Consider the following 18,532-nt stretch of genomic DNA (forward strand, 5'->3'; position numbering starts at 1 on the left):
TATTCATCTAACACAGGGGGGTACATGTTGCCACAGTGTCTCGTATTCATCTAACACGGAGGAGTACATGTCCCCACAGTATCTCATCTTAATCTAACACGGGGCGGTACATGTCCCCACAGTGTCTCGTCTTCATCTAACATGAGGCGGTACATGTCCCCGCAGTGCCTCGTATTCATCTAACACAGGGCAGTAGATGTCCCCGCAGTGCCTCGTATTCATCTAACACGGGGCGGTACATGTCCCCACAGTGTCTCGTCTTCATCTAACATGAGGCGGTACATGTCTCCACAGTGTCTTGTCTTCATCTAACACGGGGCGGTACATGTCCCCGCAGTGTCTTGTCTTCATCTAACACAGGGCGGTACATGTCCCCGCAGTGTCTTGTCTTCATCTAACACAGGGCGGTACATGTCCCCGCAGTGTCTTGTCTTCATCTAACACAGGGCGGTACATGTCCCCGCAGTGTCTTGTCTTCATCTAACACGGGGTGGTACATGTCCCTGCAGCGTCTTGTCTTCATCCGACACGCGGCGTTACATGTCCCTGCATCGCCTTGTCTTCATCTAAGACGGGGCGGTACATGTCCCGCAGTGTCTTGTATTCATCTAACACGGGGCGGCACATGTCCCCGCAGTGTCTTGTCTTCATCTAACACAGGGCGTTACATGTCCCTGCAGTGTCTTGTCTTCATCTAACACGCGGCGTTACATGTCCCTGCAGTGTCTTGTCTTCATCTAACACGCGGCGTTACATGTCCCTGCAGTGTCTTGTCTTCATCTAACACGCGGCGTTACATGTCCCTGCAGTGTCTTTTCTTCATCTAACACGCGGCGTTACATGTCCCTGCAGTGTCTTGTCTTCATCTAACACGCGGCGTTACATGTCCCTGCAGTGTCTTGTCTTCATCTAACACAGGGCGTTACATGTCCCTGCATCGCCTTGTCTTCATCTAACACGGGGCGGTACATGTCCCGCAGTGTCTTGTATTCATCTAACACGGGGCGGTACATGTCCCTGCAGTGTCTTGTCTTCATCTAACACGGGGCGTTACATGTCCCCACAGTGTCTCATCTTCAAAATCTGAGTGAGTGTGCACAAAAGAGACGAACGAGGAAGCCAGGACAAATATGAGAGAGACACGAGCGTGAGCGGCTGTGACTGGAGGAGCTGTGTGGCTGCTCCTGAGGACACAGTGTCATGTTAGAGAAGAGACACTGTCCCATACAGGGCAGAAACACGCTATTAATTAGAGATTTGGAAAGCCGTCCTTTGATGACGCGTCTCATCTGTGTCTGAGTCCTTCAGACTCGCGGTGCAAACATGAGGAACATGAAGCCTTTAAATGCAGTAACAGACTCACTGTGTAGTCTTGGTACGGGTTGGTGCCAGTAGGGGGCAGAGTGCTGCAGTACGTCTCGTCCAGGGCACGAGGCAGCGTTGTGCGAACACCTGGGAATGCTTTTTGACAGTCTGCAGCCAGGTACAGGGCCGGCTGCCAAGTGCTGCCATGATCCAGCGTCCTCTCAATCACTAAGGCATTAGGACGAGGTCCCTGCAAAGAGACAGACATCACAGAAGAAGAAATCACCACCTTCATCCAAACACATCCACATGGAAACACCAGAAACACGACACGTCTGAAATAAACTTGGCTGAGATAGAAAATAAAACACACACACGTTGACCTTTGAACTTTAACACACTTTGCTGCTTGATCTAAGGGTCTAATTCTTGTCCTCCCAGACGTCTTTGCCATCTTTGGACACGTTGTGGATTTGGACCGTGTTCGTGATGATGGTCCCGACAGAGTCCTCGTTGAAGGACAGGTGAGCCGACGACCTGTGTGCACCTTCTTCACACACAGAACCTTCTTCCACCTCCTCTCAAACCTCCTTCAACCTCAACCACCAAAAGGCATATTTACGTGATATCAAATCTTACACGTAGACGTGCTGCATCATCATATAGATGTTTTGTGAAGCTTTGCAAGAAATAGAGTGGTTCTATGCTCACGACTCAGCGCTTTGATTTAGATGAGACAACCAGAAAGAAAAATCACACAATGGCCCCAAAGAACCAGGAACAACGCAACCGCCTCATTCCAATGGGTTCCTTGTAGATGGACCTGGTAATATGATCCTGTGGCTCTTGGACTTCTGTAATGTTCTGGACCATCCTTCACACTCAAGTCTTCCTTTATTTGATCCATGCACCTCCTTCCTTCCTCTCCTTCTCTTCCATTCCCATCAAACACTGAAACATCGAGAACACCATCAGCCCAACACAGAGAACCATCCAGAGCAGCTGTCCAGTTCAGCAGTTTCATGCTGGTTCCGGTGGGTTCCTGTGGAGTGCTTTGGTGTGATGTTTTTAGTCGTGATCAAAACCTTTGGCCAAACTTACTCTTCACAGCTAAATGTTAGAATAAAATCTTTTTTCTTTTCTGTTTTGTGATTCAATGCTGATTCCACACTGATTCCATACTGATTCAGCTCTGATTCCACATGGATTCCACACTGATTCAGCTCTGATTCCACACTGATTCCTTACAGATTCTGTACTGATTCAACACTGATTCTACACTGATTCCACACTGATTCCATATGGACTCCACATGGATTACATCCTGATTTTACACTGATTCCATATTGATTTGTCACTGATTCCATGCACATTGCACAAGGATTCTATACAGATACTATGCTGGTTGCATCCTGATTTCACACTGATTCCATCTTGATTCCTCACTGATTCCTCAGTGATTCCTCACTGATTCCACAGGCTTTAACAGCAGGTGCGTTGGTGCCACCATGCTTGTTCTGACTGTAAAATGTGATTGTAACTAAGTGTGTCATCATTACCTTCGTCAAGGAGGTTATGTTTTCGGTCGCGTCTGTTTGTTTGTTGGTTGGTTGGTTGGTTGTTATCAGGATTACTCCAAAAATCCTCAACGGATTTCAATGAAATTTTTACCAGGGGTGTATCTTGGCCTAACTTAGAAGTCATTAAATTTTGGTGATGATCCAGAACATGATCCAGATCCAGTAATTTTTTAAAGGATTCTTTATCATTGCAGCATAGGGCCAATTTCAACATGTTTGCATCTAACTTCATGAAGACAGGTCACAAAGGCTGAACAAAAATTAAGTTATGACACAACAATAATTTAGCATTTGTTTCTCCTCATTGAATAAACGTGTTATTAGAAAATTAAAAAAAACTTGTGTAGTTCATGCAGTTTCTCTTTATAAATACATTTGCTGAAGATCTAAGGGTTTAAGCCTCTGGGGCCGACACCGTCGTATACGATGGCTGAGATCAAGCTTTACTAAATTATAAATAACGTTTTAATGATATGAGATAGAAACTTACTTTTTTCTCATGTGACACACCAAAGATTGTTTTAGGAGTGATGTGTTACTAGTTTATTATAGTTTGCTGTGTGTTTTGAATAAATGTGTGTGGAAAATTAATGCTGCTTTACTTTTTCTTTTCTTATTTCTGATTGTAACCTGCATTACAATTATAGAACACAACTATAGCATATATATTTTGAAAGTACAGGTTGTCCAGAAAAAAAGAGACATAAAACTTGATTGTGGGATGCAGGGAGAGCTGTTAACAGCAATAATAAAACATTTATGCCAGGCGAGTGAACTGTCCAAAAAAATGCCCTCGGACCCCAGAGGGTTAACCACTGAATCTGAAATATGACGGTAGATGCGTAAAACAATGTGGAATAAGTCTCTTTGCCAAAGGGTTTTCCGTGTGACGTCAGTGACCCTATGGCCTTGATGGAGGTTTGCGCTCTCCGAGTGCTTCTAGTTGTAGATATTTGTTGTGTCACCAGTTTTTCAGACACAAATTATTCCACGTGCCATAATGTTTGCCGCGTCTTCCTCATAAACCTGACTAAAAGAAAAACAGCTTCACTGGGGTATTTTTACTGTGTACATTGCATTGTGTGTGTGTGTGTGTGTGTGTGTGTGTGTGTGTGTGTGTGTGTGTGTGTGTGTGTGTGTGTGTGTGTGTGTGTGTGTGTGTGTGTGTGTGTGTGTGTGTGTGTGTGTGTGTGTGTGTGTGTGTGTGTGTGTGAGTGTAGTGATGACTGGACATCTTCTACCTTGAAGTTTAGCACCAGGTTCTCCAGCTGGAACAGATCCTCAAGGTCAAGCTGCAGCGTGACCGGGCTAACCTCTGCAAGACACAACAGAACATTTTCATCAGGTAGAATCAAAGTGTTACTTGTTACTTCCTGCTTCAATATTTCCTTAAACAAAATGTGCTTGTCCCCTCTGAAAGTACTGGAAGCACAAGACCGGTCAGATGGTTTGGCTCCACAGTCGGTATGTTTGGGTTTTAGACAAAGACACTGATGTGAGAATTCACTTTAGAACATCAGCTTTTATTTCCTGCTATTCCTCACGAGTTGTGTTATGGTTTTGCTTCATTTGTTTGTCTCAGACCTGAAATGCAGATGAAGATCTTAAGTTGATGGTGGTTGCAAAAAGGATTTGCACAAAGGGTGCAAGTCTGTTTGAAGCATGTCCAAGCACACTTTGGTATTTTAGTAGTGAGAAAGACCCGTGGAAAGCCGTGCGAAAGGACTGGATTGACTGCGTTCTGTCTTACTGTGTGGTTCTGAGAAGTGGAAGCTAACCAGTGAGCAAAGGTGACACCTGGATGTGTTTGGTACCAGGTCCCTTCGCAGGATCAAACAAGCGGTTATTTAGTGAGATTCAGGAGGATCACTGACACTGTGAGGGAACATCAGACACCACATTTTGTCCAGAAGGTGTGTTTCTGGAGACACGATCCGGCACAGAGGCACTTCAGTGATGATGACGCCAGGGGTTGGAGAAGGTCACAGACAGGCCCCATGCCACCTAGCTGCAGAAGCCTGATGACTATTTTTGAGAGGCAGGGATGGACCACTTGACTGCCTAGGTGGTTGCCATCCAGGACCCAAGGAAATTCCATAGTGTGGGGATGCTGTGATACACTTTACTCCCTGTCTGCACTAGATCATTCAAGGGCATTTTGTATTCCGGACATAGCAGCCAATTAGATGGTGGCCAGCGGAGGCCAGAGGTGCACGGCACTGCGGTGACGCAGACAGACGGAAAAGGATTTCTGGCAGGTGAGTGATAAGTGCCAACCAATCAGAGCACACAGTGGATACCAAAGCTCCCTGAGGAGAAGCAGAGCGACAGCAACGTCAAGCGGCTACATTTCTGTTCTTTCTTTCTTTCTGTTCTTTGCCCACCTTTCTTGGACTGCCACCATCGGTCAGGTGCAGCAGTAGACAGCACATCCTGGACCGTGTGGGCCAGGTCGCTCTTTGGATTCCGGGAGTCACATGGGCAGCACTTCATCCTCCGCTGAGAGGAACAGAGAAAGAAACAGAACAGACATCAGAAACAGTCACAGACGGCATGATAACATCGCAGGTTTCCGGGACAATAACTTCCAGAAGCTACCTGTGGTCATAGACATGTGACGTCAAAGGTTTACATACACCTGAACCAAAATCTGACAAGCCTCTGCTGTTTGTTTTCTGCTTCATCCAACAATGGGTGTGTTAAGTTACAATGTTGACTTTATTCCCATGTAAAGTTATGTTTGTATCTATTTCAGTTTTATTTATTAAGTCAAATGTTTTTAATTAATGAACGCCTCTTTAACAGGGGAGGTGATGGTCTAGTGGTTAAGGTGTTAGGCTTGAGTCCAGAAGATCCTGGGTTCAAGTTCCCACCTGACTGGAAAATCACTAAGGGCCCTTGGGCAAGGCCTTTAATTCCCTATTGCTCCCGGTGTGTAGTGAGCGCCTTGTATGGCAGCACCCTGACATCAGGGTGAATGTGAGGCATAATTGTAAAGCGCTTTGAGCGTCTGATTCAGATGGAAAAGTGCTATATAAATGCAGTCCATTTACCATTTAACTCTCTGAGGTCCATAAATGTGCCCATGCATGCCACTCTGCTTTTTGTCATGTTTGTGTTAATAAATCAGTTCTGGAATGTCACAGAGGCTTCAACTGACCACTTCCTGAAACTACAGAGTGTCACCTCTAGTTTTTCCCCCCTTTTCTAAATGATCTTTGCCTCACAGCAAATCTAAGAGCCTGGAGAAGGTCACATGGGCAGTGGTGTCAAAAGTACACACATTTGTTACTTAAGTAAAGTATAGATACTGCAGTTTAAAAAACACTCTGGTAAAAGTTGAAGTATCAACTTCACCTCTTTACTCAAGTAAAAGTGAAAAAGTATGTACTCGAAAACCTACTTAAAGTATAAAAGTATAAAGTAACCTTTAAAAAAAAAAAGAAAAAAAAAGGTAGATGCCACTATATGAATTGAAAGATTAATTTAAAAACTGATTCGTTCTTCATGTGGCCCAAGACCCAAAATTACCCCCCAACACCACCTGCACGAAAATGTTTCAACTCTAGAAGCTCTGAATTGCAATCTGGGACTATTCCAGACAATAAACTGCAGTGAGTGCAGCATCCATTTAGTGAGAAAAAAAAATACAATTTTCCTTATTCAGATTCATTCCAGTAGTATTCTGCTCTTACTAGGATGCAGCAGTTTTCTAGTTTGTCAGATAGTTCTGGAGGAAATCACTGAAGAAATTAACACATTGAAAATATGGTTTGACCGAAACAAACTGTCATTAAATAAGACAGGGATGAAGTGGAGGAGTAAGAGTCACTAGGTGTTTACAGGAAACACTTATTTATGTATATATGTATGTATTTATTTATGTTCATTGTTAGTTGCTTTTATATTTTCTGTTGTGTTTCTATTCGGGTTCTTTTTGCCTCTTTCTCTAAAATTGTATATAATAATCATTAGATTATTAATATATAAACAAAAATAAATTTAAAAAATATTACAATTTGAAAACAAATGCACCCGAACGTGTTGACGGCTGCAACTGCTTAATGCTAAGTTTTAACATTGAAAATGCCATAGACATGCTAACGCGTTAGCGTCGCTCCCGTTTTTAAGTTATAAAATACATCTATCAACTGTTTCAGAAGACCATAACAGGTTGGTTTGACATAGAAAAGGTAAATAATACTCACAGACGTATGTTCTTTAGGGTTTTAGCGGGGGAAAATTAAGCGAAAGAAAGAAAGAATAAATGAAGCAATAGGTCGAAGCATTGCTTCAGTCTGCAAACCACTGCTTCGATTGGTTCACGGTTCAAAGCAAAGCCGTGCTGCAGAAAATTTGATTACAGGCGCACATGACGTGAAATATATATATATAAACATTAAACTGAAGCCAAGAGTAACGAGGCTGTTTGTTTTAAAAATGTAAGGAATAGAAAGTACAGATACTTGTGTGAAAATGTAATGAGTAGAAGTCAGAAGTAGGCAGAAAAATAAGTAATGGAGTAAAGTATAGATACCTAAAAAGTGTACTTAAGTACTGTAACGAAGTATTTGTACTTCGTTACTTGACACCTCTGCACATGGGCTTGTCTGTCTCTCTCTGCCTGCCACTTCAGCAAGCTCATTCACAGTCGCTGTGTTTAGGAGCAAGTGGTAAAACATTCAACGGACTCACATGAAGCTCCTGTCAGGGCCCAAAGAGGAGTGGCACAGAAGGTGAACGGACACAAACGCAAAACTCACAGACACGCTTTATCTCAAAATCAGGCTGGGATTCAGTACACAGGTGGACAGTCAGAGAGGCGGAGGCACAGGCAGGTGTCAGGCTGAGGCGAGGTCAAAAAACAAGCACAGTTTAATACACATGGAGACAAAGGTCGTGGGCTGAGGTGAGAGCAAGGTCAAAAACAGAACATGGTCAAAACACAGCAGAGCAAAACAGAGCAAGAACAAAAGGCTGGAAAGTGGAGAACAGTATCACAACAAACTGGAAAAGACATGAAGGAAAAGGCAGGGACAAGGCAGGGCATGAATGTGAAACAGGTGCGGGGAAAGTTCAGGAAGGGGGCAAGGTCAGCTGAGACAGAGGTGAGACAGGAGTAGAGTGACAGGTGGGCGTGACTAAGAGAAGCAGACTCAAGAAAGTGACTGAAAATCAAACCCAAAACAACTGTGATAAAATGAAATACCTAAAGCAAAGAAGAAGCAAATATCAAAGACAAAATTAAATACCAACATGAAAAGAACACAGAATCAAACAAGAGAACAGAAAAGTGATCAACAAGAAAATAAAGACAGAGACCAAACCAGAACGGAACTTAACGGGTGGCTAAAGTGGAACAGATAATACAACTAATGATTACACAGGAAATACAAGATCAACAGAGAATAAAACTAGTAACAAAAGTATGACACACAGAAAAGAGATCATCTGAACCAAACAAGGACGAGACATAACAAGTGACTAAAATATAATAACCAGATAAACACAACCAGATAAACACAACCAGTGACTAAGATCACGACAAACAGAAAATCAAAGACAAATGGCTCACAGATAAAGGACAAAGCAAGACGTGAGCCCAGATCCAGAGAAAATCATGACAGCTCCACCCAGAAGAAAGAAAGGCTGCAGTTCCTTGACTGGCCACTTGAGGCTGGTTCCAAAAGTGAGCAGATTCCTATTCAAGTCCATGTTAAAATGTTCAACTTTGGGGCAGAAATTAACTTGTTCACAGTCTGTTACAACAAACTGTTTTTGGTCTTTATAGATAGTTTCCACCTCCATGACAGCTTTATAGGCTGTGATTTTTTTCTATCTTCTTAGTTTAAGACATTTTAAGCCATAAAGTTATGTATACAGTGGCTTGCAAAAGTATTCAGCCCCCCTTGGTATTTCAAGGATTTTAATTTGTTTATGGCATTTCAAATACAAAAAGTAAATCAGGCTTCTCAATATAAAAATTTCTAAAATTATCTTCCTCAGACGCAAACTGAAAGTAAATCTCTACAACTTGATATAAATTAATTAAAAATATAAAAGCCAAGATTATGGGTTGCATAAGTAATCAGCCCCTTTGGTACAATACCTGTAAGTAATCAATATCAAAATCAATAATCAAATAATCAGTTTTCTTCAAAAAACTCAGGGGATGGATACATGAACATTTCCAAGTCACCGAATATGTCTTGAACTTTATTTACATCAATTATGAAGAAATCGTTTATTGGATTATTGGAACTGTGCCCACTACTGTATATATATATATATATATATGTTGTGTGGGCCGCTGAAGAGGAGGTACTGCTGGCCCACCACCACCAGAGGGCGCCCTGCCTGGAGTGCGGGCTCCAGGCACCAGAGGGCGCTGTCGCATCATGGGAGTAGCCTGGGTGACAGCTGTCACCCATCACCAGACACAGCTGTTCTACTCAGCACCGAGGTATATCAGGAGGACGGCGTCTCCACCTCAGGGCCGAGATATCGCCTAAGACCAAGGTAGTATTCTCTGCAGTTATACATTGCATCATCAGCTAAGACTGTTAAAACCTTTTTCAGGACTGGTGACTACTGAAAACCTCATTCTTTGGATAAGTACTCACCTTCCTGCTATACTTTGCCAAGAGGTGGAGGCGGCTTCTCCCCTCTCTGTTACTGGGTGCGTTCATCCACTCCTGTGTGTTGTTGCTCTCTCCCGCCAGCAGTACCGGATCCGACGAGCGGAGGCAGTGGCCACCTGGGAATTCGGGACTTGGCGGTTCCAGTATTTCCAGGGTTCGGTGGCAGAGGAGATCTGGGTGGTTCCGGTTCGACTGAGACAGACGTCTCCTACCTTCGAGCCTGCCCACACGACACCAGCGGATTCGACCCCAAATTGTGTTTGTTGTATTACTCGTGCTTGTTTCAGTAGTAAATCTTGTTATTTACTCTCTCCATTGTCCGTTCATTGCGCCCCCTGTTGTGGGTCCGTGTTCCTACACTTTCACAACATATATATATATATATATATACATATATATATATATATATGTTGGACTTGGTGGTTGGGACCTCTACTGGTGGTTGGCTCTCACTGCGGTATTGTATCACTTCCTGTTCCGGAGCACAGCGGTGTTTTGCTGTATCTGTTAGCTGTTTAATCTGCATAGTTAGATTGATCTAGATAACTACACTCAACAAAAATATAAACGCAACACTTTTGGTTTTGCTCCCATTTTGTATGAGATGAACTCAAAGATCTAAAACTTTTTTCCACATACACAATATCACCATTTCCCTCAAATATTGTTCACAAACCAGTCTAAATCTGTGATAGTGAGCACTTCTCCTTTGCTGAGATAATCCATCCCACCTCACAGGTGTGCCATATCAAGATGCTGATTAGACACCATGATTAGTGCACAGGTGTGCCTTAGACTGCCCACAATAAAAGGCCACTCTGAAAGGTGCAGTTTTATCACACAGCACAATGCCACAGATGTCGCAAGATTTGAGGGAGCGTGCAATTGGCATGCTGACAGCAAGAATGTCAACCAGAGCTGTTGCTTGTGTATTGAATGTTCATTTCTCTACCATAAGCCGTCAACCAAAGGTGTTTCAGAGAATTTGGCAGTACATCCAACCAGCCTCACAACCGCAGACCACGTGTAACCACACCAGCCCAGGACCTCCACATCCAGCATGTTCACCTCCAAGATCGTCTGAGACCAGCCACTCGGACAGCTGCTGAAACAATCGGTTTGCATAACCAAAGAATTTCTGCACAAACTGTCAGAAACCGTCTCAGGGAAGCTCATCTGCATGCTCGTCATCCTCATCGGGGTCTCGACCTGACTCCAGTTCGTCGTCGCAACTTCGCACAGCCAATGAAGAGGAGTGGACCAACATTCCACAGGCCACAATTGACAACCTGATCAACTCTTTGCGAAGGAGATGTGTTGCACTGCATGAGGCAAATGGTGGTCACACCAGATACTGACTGGTATCCCCCCCCCCAATAAAACAAAACTGCACCTTTCAGAGTGGCCTTTTATTGTGGGCAGTCTAAGGCACACCTGTGCACTAATCATGGTGTCTAATCAGCATCTTGATATGGCACACCTGTGAGATGGGATGGATTATCTCAGCAAAGGAGAAGTGCTCACTATCACAGATTTAGACTGGTTTGTGAACAATATTTGACGGAAATGGTGATATTGTGTATGTGGCAAAAAGTTTTAGATCTTTGAGTTCATCTCATACAAAATGGGAGCAAAACCAAAAGTGTTGCGTTTATATTTTTGTTGAGTATAGATAACGATTTTTTTCACAGTGTAATCTTCACATGCCTTAACTAAAGCACTCTCTCTGCTGAATCACCTCTAAATTATTTACACATTATTCACTTTGTGTGTTTTTAGGAATCTGCTAGCTTAGCGCAGCTATTAGCTCTTAGCTGGTTTAGCATGGCGGCTTCTCCTGTCTCTCCCGCACTTTTCTGCTCTGGGTGTGAAATGTTTAGTTATTCCTCTGCCTCCTTTAGCAGTAACGGTACTTGTAATAAGTGTAGCTTGTTCGTAGCTTTGGAGGCCAGGCTGGGCGAACTGGAGACTCAGCTCCGCACCTTGGAAAATCCTACAGCTAGCCAGGCCCCTGTAGTTGGTGCGGACCAAGGTAGCTTAGTCGCCGTTAGCTGTCCCCCAGCAGATCCCGAGCAGCCGGGAAAGCAGGCCGGCTGGGTGACTGTGAGGAGGAAGCGTAGTCCTAAACACAAGCCCCGTGTACACCACCAACCCGTTCACATCTCTAACCGTTTTTCCCCACTCGGCGACACACCCGCCGAGGAACAAACTCTGGTTATTGGCGACTCTGTTTTGAGAAATGTGAAGTTAGCGACACCAGCAACCATAGTCAATTGTCTTCTGGGGGCCAGAGCAGGCGACATTGAAGGAAATTTGAAACTGCTGGCTAAGGCTAAGCATAAATTTGGTAAGATTGTAATTCACGTCGGCAGTAATGACACCCGGTTACGCCAATCGGAGGTCACTAAAATTAACATTGAATCGGGGTGTAACTTTGCAAAAACAATGTCGGACTCTGTAGTTTTCTCTGGGCCCCTCCCCAATCGGACCGGCAGTGACATGTTTAGCCGCATGTTCTTGAATTGCTAGCTGTCTGAGTGGTGTCCAAAAAATGAGGTGGGCTTCATAGATAATTGGCAAAGCTTCTGGGGAAAACCTGGTCTTGTTAGGAGAGACGGCATCCATCCCACTTTGGATGGAGCAGCTCTCATCTCTAGAAATCTGGCCAATTTTCTTAAACCCTCCAAACCGTGACTATCCAGGGTTGGGACCAGGAAGCAGAGTTGTAGTCTTACACACCTCTCTGCAGCTTCTCTCCCCCTGGCATCCCCCCAATACCCCATCCCCGTAGAGACGGTGCCTGCTCCCAGACCACGAACAACCAGTAAAAATCTATTTAAGTATAAAAATTCAAAAAGAAAAAATAATATAGCACCTTCAATTGCACCACAGACTAAAACAGTTAAATGTGGTTTATTAAATATTAGGTCTCTCTCTTCTAAGTCCCTGTTAGTAAATGATATAATAATTGATCAACATATTGATTTATTCTGCCTTATAGAAACCTGGTTACAGCAGGATCAATATGTTAGTTTAAATGAGTCAACACCCCCGAGTCACACTAACTGTCAGAATGCTCGTAGCACGGGCCGAGGCGGAGGATTAGCAGCAATCTTCCACTCCAGCTTATTAATTAATCAAAGACCCAGACAGAGCTTTAATTCATTTGAAAGCTTGACTCTTAGTCTTGTCCATCCAAATGGGAAGTCTCAGAAACCAGTTTTATTTGTTTTTATCTATCGTCCACCTGGTCGTTACTGTGAGTTTCTTTGTGATTTTTCAGACCTTTTGTCTGACTTAGTGCTTAGCTCAGATAAGATAATTATAGTGGGTGATTTTAACATCCACATAGATGCTGAGAATGACAGCCTCAACACTACATTTAATGTATTATTAGACTCAGTTGGCTTTGCTCAAAATGTAAATGAGCCCACCCACCACTTTAACCATACTTTAGATCTTGTTCTGACTTATGGCATAGAAATTGAAGACTTAACAGTATTCCCTGAAAACCCCTTTTTGTCTGATCATTTCTTAATAACATTTACATTTACTTTAATGGACTACCCAGCAGTGGGGAATAAGTTTCATTACACTAGAAGTCTTTCTGAAAGCGCTGTAACTAGGTTTAAGGATATGATTCCTTCTTTGTTATGTTCTCTAATGCCATATACCAACACAGTGCAGAGTAGCTACCTAAACTCTGTGAGTGAGATAGATTATCTCGTCAATAGTTTTACATCCTCATTGAAGACAACTTTGGATGCTGTAGCTCCTCTGAAAAAGAGAGCCTTAAATCAGAACCCCAGGTTTCTTTTCAGCACTGTAGCCAGGCTGACAAAGAGTCAGAGCTCTATTGAGCCGAGTATTCCTTTAACTTTAACTAGTAATGACTTCATGACTTTCTTTGCTAATAAAATTTTAACTATTAGAGAAAAAATTATTCATAACCATCCCAAAGACATATCTTTATGTTCAGCTGCTTTCAGTAATGCTGGTATTCGGTTACACTCTTTGATCAATCTATCTTTGTTAGTTGGCTATGTACCACAGGCTTTTAAGGTGGCAGTAATTAAACCATTACTTAAAAAGCCATCACTTGACCCAGCTATCTTAGCTAATTATAGGCCAATCTCCAACCTTCCTTTTCTCTCAAAAATTCTTGAAAGGGTAGTTGTAAAACAGCTAACTGATCATCTGCAGAGGAATGGTCTATTTGAAGAGTTTCAGTCAGGTTTTAGAATTCATCATAGTACAGAAACAACATTAGTGAAGGTTACAAATGATCTTCTTATGGCCTCAGACAGTGGACTCATCTCTGTGCTCGTCCTGTTAGACCTCAGTGCTGCTTTTGATACTGTTGACCATAAAATTTTATTACAGAGATTAGAGCATGCCATAGGTATTAAAGGCACTACGCTGCGGTGGTTTGAATCATATTTATCTAATAGATTACAATTTGTTCATGTAAATGGGGAGTCTTCTTCACGGACTAAGGTTAATTATGGAGTTCCACAAGGTTCTGTGCTAGGACCGATTTTATTCACTTTATACATGCTTCCATTAGGCAGTATTATTAGAAATAATGATACCCAGCTTTATCTATCCATGAAGCCAGAGGACACACACCAATTAGTTAAACTGCAGGAATGTCTTTCAGACATAAAGACATGGATGACCTCTAATTTACTGCTTTTAAATTCAGATCAAACTGAAGTTATTGTACTTGGCCCCACAAATCTTAGAAACATGGTGTCTAACCAGATCCTTACTCTTTTGAGAGCTTTTGAGAACTGTCTACTCCACACAGATTTACGACAGAGTGTCATAACTTTGTATTTCTTCATATGTAAATAAACTCCAAGACATATTCAGTGACTTGGAAATGTTCATGTATCCATCCCCTGACTTGTCTGAAGAAAACTGGCAATGAGGAACTCGGAATAGAGCTGCTGTTTCAAAGTAGCCAGCTGAGGTGGTTCAGGCATCTGGTGAGGATGCCCCCTGGCTGCCTCCCTAGGGAGGTCTTCCAGGTATGTCTAACTGAGAGGAGGCCACGGGGAAGACCCAGGATGTGTTGGCAGGATTGTATTTCTCAGACAGCTTGGGAAGCCTCAGGATCCCTTAGGAAGAGTTAGAGGGCTTGACAAGGTTAGAGAAGGGTGGGAGGAGCTGCTTGGTCTACTGTCACTGTGACCGTGACCCAGTGACATAAAATGAATAAATAAATAAATAAATAAACTGTCTTTTCAGTCCAAAATTGCACCAAATCCCAAATTAGCTTCAATATGTAAAATTTTCCCAGGGTGGCATTTCAGACCTGATCTCTGTGAGTCAACGCCCCTTTGACTTGTTCTTGATAACAACCTGATAATGAGTGTGTTGAACCCGAGCGCTGGAAGGGAGAATCAGCCTTCGGAGTGACCGCCTGAGTTGCCAGGTGAGGCACAGGGCAGGTTGAATGTGGACCGATCAATACCGATTGAGTCCTGGTGACCGTCAGTGTTAGTAAACAACGCTTTGATTGTATTGGTCAAGAGCTCAAACTTTGTGCCTTTGGAAAAAAATGCTCTGCTTACACACTTTGAGATTTGTGCAGCAGCTGTGAAGCACTAACAGCAGCACTAACAACAAAAGAAGATTCCAAATCGAGTCTCACAAAATGCACCTGATGAGTGACCTGCCAAAACAACAAATAAATCACTTCATCTAACAGCTAAATTAACTATCAGTCTGTTTTTTTCTCATTTGAATCCTGTACTCATTTGACAGCAGGTCACAACTGCAGCTCAGGGTGGGTCCTTAAGGTCCCCCAATGCCTAAAACCCATATCCAGAGGAGTCATAGTGCTCAGTCTGATGGAAACTCCAGGTTGCATGGGAAGCTGACATGGTCATGAGCATAGAGTAGGAGGCGTTTTCAAGGAATCTGTGATCCAGTGACTCGCAATCTGTGGTCTAGTGACCCTCAACCTGCTTACAGATGACTCAAAACACATTGTACCTCTAAATCGGCACCTCATCCCTTCACAGTCACTTCCTTTTTTTTATTTCCTGTGGTGTGGTCAGGTTCTTCTAAACATAAGGATGAAATCATCACTTTTACAGCCAGTTTTCTTGAGACAGGTCAGGGGATGAACACATGAACCTTTCCAAGTCACTGAGTGTGTCTTGGTCTTCATTTCCACCAATCATTAAGAAATACCAACACTATGGTACTGTGCAGTAAATCTGTGTCATGTGGGTAGTGCTCAAAAACTGAAAGAGTGAGGGAAGCCACCAACACACTCATGACAGCTCTGGAAGAATTACAGGCTTCTGTGGATGTGAGAGGAGAAATTGGGAATGGCACAACATTTGCCCACCAGTGGAGAAGGGTTGGCAAACAGGAAAACTGATCAAATCTCCCATGTGCCTTCTGGCAAACTGCAGCTGAAATTTTGCATAAGAAAGTCCTTGTCTGTCCCACTTATACCATCTGTACCATCGTCAAGCCGTACTTCTGGATACTGTATGTATTATGTTACTTTTTTCAGACAGGGTTCCTGCAGCTTCAGGTCGGACCGATTTAAGACTTTTCTGAGTTTTGGGGACAACAAAATGCCAGATGTGCTCATTTCATTTGATATTTTTAACTGTAATGTAATGTAAATATAAATAAAAGTCTACTTTCTTCACCTTGGCATTTTACAGCCTTTTGACAGACTGACTTAAGGCATTTTCAACACCTTTTGGTACTTTTTAGGGTTTCTGCAGAACCTGAGCTGAGCTCAGAAACTGAGCTCAGAAGCACCATGTCAAATCAAGTGGACTTGGAGGTCCAACACTGTGTCTCTCTTTTGTTCAAATGCCACAGTTTACAGACACACCGCTGTGTCAGCTCTTATGTACAGGAACCAATGACTGGATGCTGAAAGCCGGCCGTTACAGTGAAGTAAAGACCAACTTTACACAGGGGTCCGTCTTAGGCTCCCTGCTTTTCTTCCTTTATATAGCACCCCTTAGGCACATATTGCGGCGTTTTGGGATTACCTTTCACTGCTATGCTGATGATACTCAGTTATACATGTCAATAACTGCTGGTAATCTCATCCACATAAAATCCTTAGAAGATTGCCTTCCATCAGTGTCAGTGTCAAGCAACTTCTGACTTTTAAACTCTAACAAGACTGAAATGATGGTTCTTGGTCCAGTGAGACATCGGCATCAGTTTGACCAGTTAATGCTCAGCCTTGGCTCGTGTGTCATACATCACACAGACAAAGTGAGGAATGTTGAGGTAATTTTTGATCCTACGTTGTCCTTTGACCTTCACATTAGAGATATTATGAGAACTACTTTCTTCCACCTGTGAAATATAGCGAAGATTCGTCCCATCCTGTCTATGGCTGATGCTGAGACCCTGATTCATGTGATTGTTTCTTCTAGATTGGACTACTGTAATGTTCTATTTTCTGGTTTACTGCAGTCCAGCATTAGGGCTCTCCAAATGGTTCAAAATGCTGAAGCCAGACTTTTGACATGAAGCAGAAAGTTTGACCACATTACAGCCATTTTGGCGTCTCTTCACTGGCTTCCTGTCCCAGTGAGATCAGATTTTAAGGTTCTGCTACTAACCTATAAAATTATTCACAGACTGGCCCCTCCCTACCTAGCTGACCTAATTAAACCTTACGTACCTGCCCGGGCTTTATGTTCTCAGGGTGCAGGACTACTTTGTGTCCCTAAGGTGAATAAGAAGTCTGTGGGTCATAGAGCTTTCTCTTATCGTGCCCCTGTTCTGTGGAATGATCTCCCTGCATCAATAAAACAGTCAGATTCTGTGGAGATTTTCAAGTCCAGACTTAAGACGCACTGATTTTCCCTTTCATATGGCTAGCATACTGACATAGTATGTTACTATGCTTTTTACTCTTTTAATTAATTTTATTAGTAAACGGAGCGTGCCGCGGCCTCAATTTTATCTAAAGTCTGGGTCTTTTAGTGAAGCTTAGGGCTAGTGGCTGGCGATCACCTTAGTATTTCTTTTTTTGTTGCTGTTGTTTAATGCTGACAAATTATACTGTATTTGTTGTCTTTCTGATGCCTGATTCTGTTTGGGGTTTTTTCTCTCTGTTTGAGGTGCAGCTCCATCCAGAGATGGGTGTGGTGTCTGTTTCTGTAACCCTCCTGTCCTGTGCCCCAGCAACATTTCCTGTATATTTGTTTTGTGAATTGTTTTGTAATTTATGTCTGTATCATGGTCCAAGCAGAGGGTCACCCCTTTGAGTCTGGTCTGCTTGAGGTTTCTTCCTCAAATCATCAGAGGGAGTTTTTTCTTTCCACTGTCACCTGTGTTCTTGCTCTGGGGGTTGGTCAGGTTCGATCTTACTTGTGTGAAGCAGCTTGAGGCAACTTTGTGGTGATTTGGTGCTATATAAATGGAAATAAATTGAACCTGGACAAAAGGACAAAACCTTCCTCAATGTTAGCTGGGCCACTGGGCTCCAGACTCGTCACATTATGCTGTTTGGTCGACGCTGCTTTGCTTCATTTAGTGACTTGTGGAGAAACATGTTTCTTGTCTCTCTGGTAACTGACTGGACTTTGTGCTTGTCCTGCACATCACAGTTCAGGTTCGGGTTTCCCCACTAAAGGACGCAAAGCGGCGTCCGGACTCGTCTCATGTTGAGCTGCTGCGTTGGGAGTGAGAGTGTGTCGTGCAGATGGTCACCCAGCTGAACCTGGGCTGCTTCAAGTTTCTTACCACTGTCACGTCTTCTGTCCAGATCAGCGATTCTCAAACTGTTCCTCGAGCGCCACCTGTCTGAGAAATTTTCCATCTCTCCCTCCATTCAGGTGTTCAGCCAATCAGGTACGAGCAGACCCCCCAAGTGAGACAGTCATCTTGGTGAGGGGAGATGTGTCGGTCAGGTGGTAGCTGAGGGCCGGGTCTGATCTGGATCCTGTTCCTGTGGCTCATGTGAGGTGACTGATGATTTTTGTTACAAACTGTTCCTGTTTTTTG

General features: G+C 43.2%; 1 protein-coding gene across 1 annotated transcript in view; it reads right to left on the minus strand.

Annotated features, from left to right (window-relative positions):
• Positions 1-519: 519 nt before the first annotated feature.
• LOC117507854 (laminin subunit beta-3-like) overlaps positions 520-18,532 on the minus strand; it is a 34,614-nt gene continuing 16,601 nt past the window's right edge. The window contains exons 3-7 of the mRNA XM_034167638.1: positions 5,270-5,384; positions 4,127-4,200; positions 1,364-1,555; positions 927-1,037; positions 520-651 (exon numbers count right to left, since the gene is read on the minus strand). Of these exons, the coding sequence (XP_034023529.1) occupies positions 520-651; positions 927-1,037; positions 1,364-1,555; positions 4,127-4,200; positions 5,270-5,384 (624 nt within the window). The remainder of the gene's footprint in view (positions 652-926; positions 1,038-1,363; positions 1,556-4,126; positions 4,201-5,269; positions 5,385-18,532) is intronic.

This window comes from Thalassophryne amazonica, chromosome 3 (assembly GCF_902500255.1).
Source record: "Thalassophryne amazonica chromosome 3, fThaAma1.1, whole genome shotgun sequence".
Classification (NCBI taxonomy): Eukaryota; Metazoa; Chordata; class Actinopteri; order Batrachoidiformes; family Batrachoididae; genus Thalassophryne; species Thalassophryne amazonica.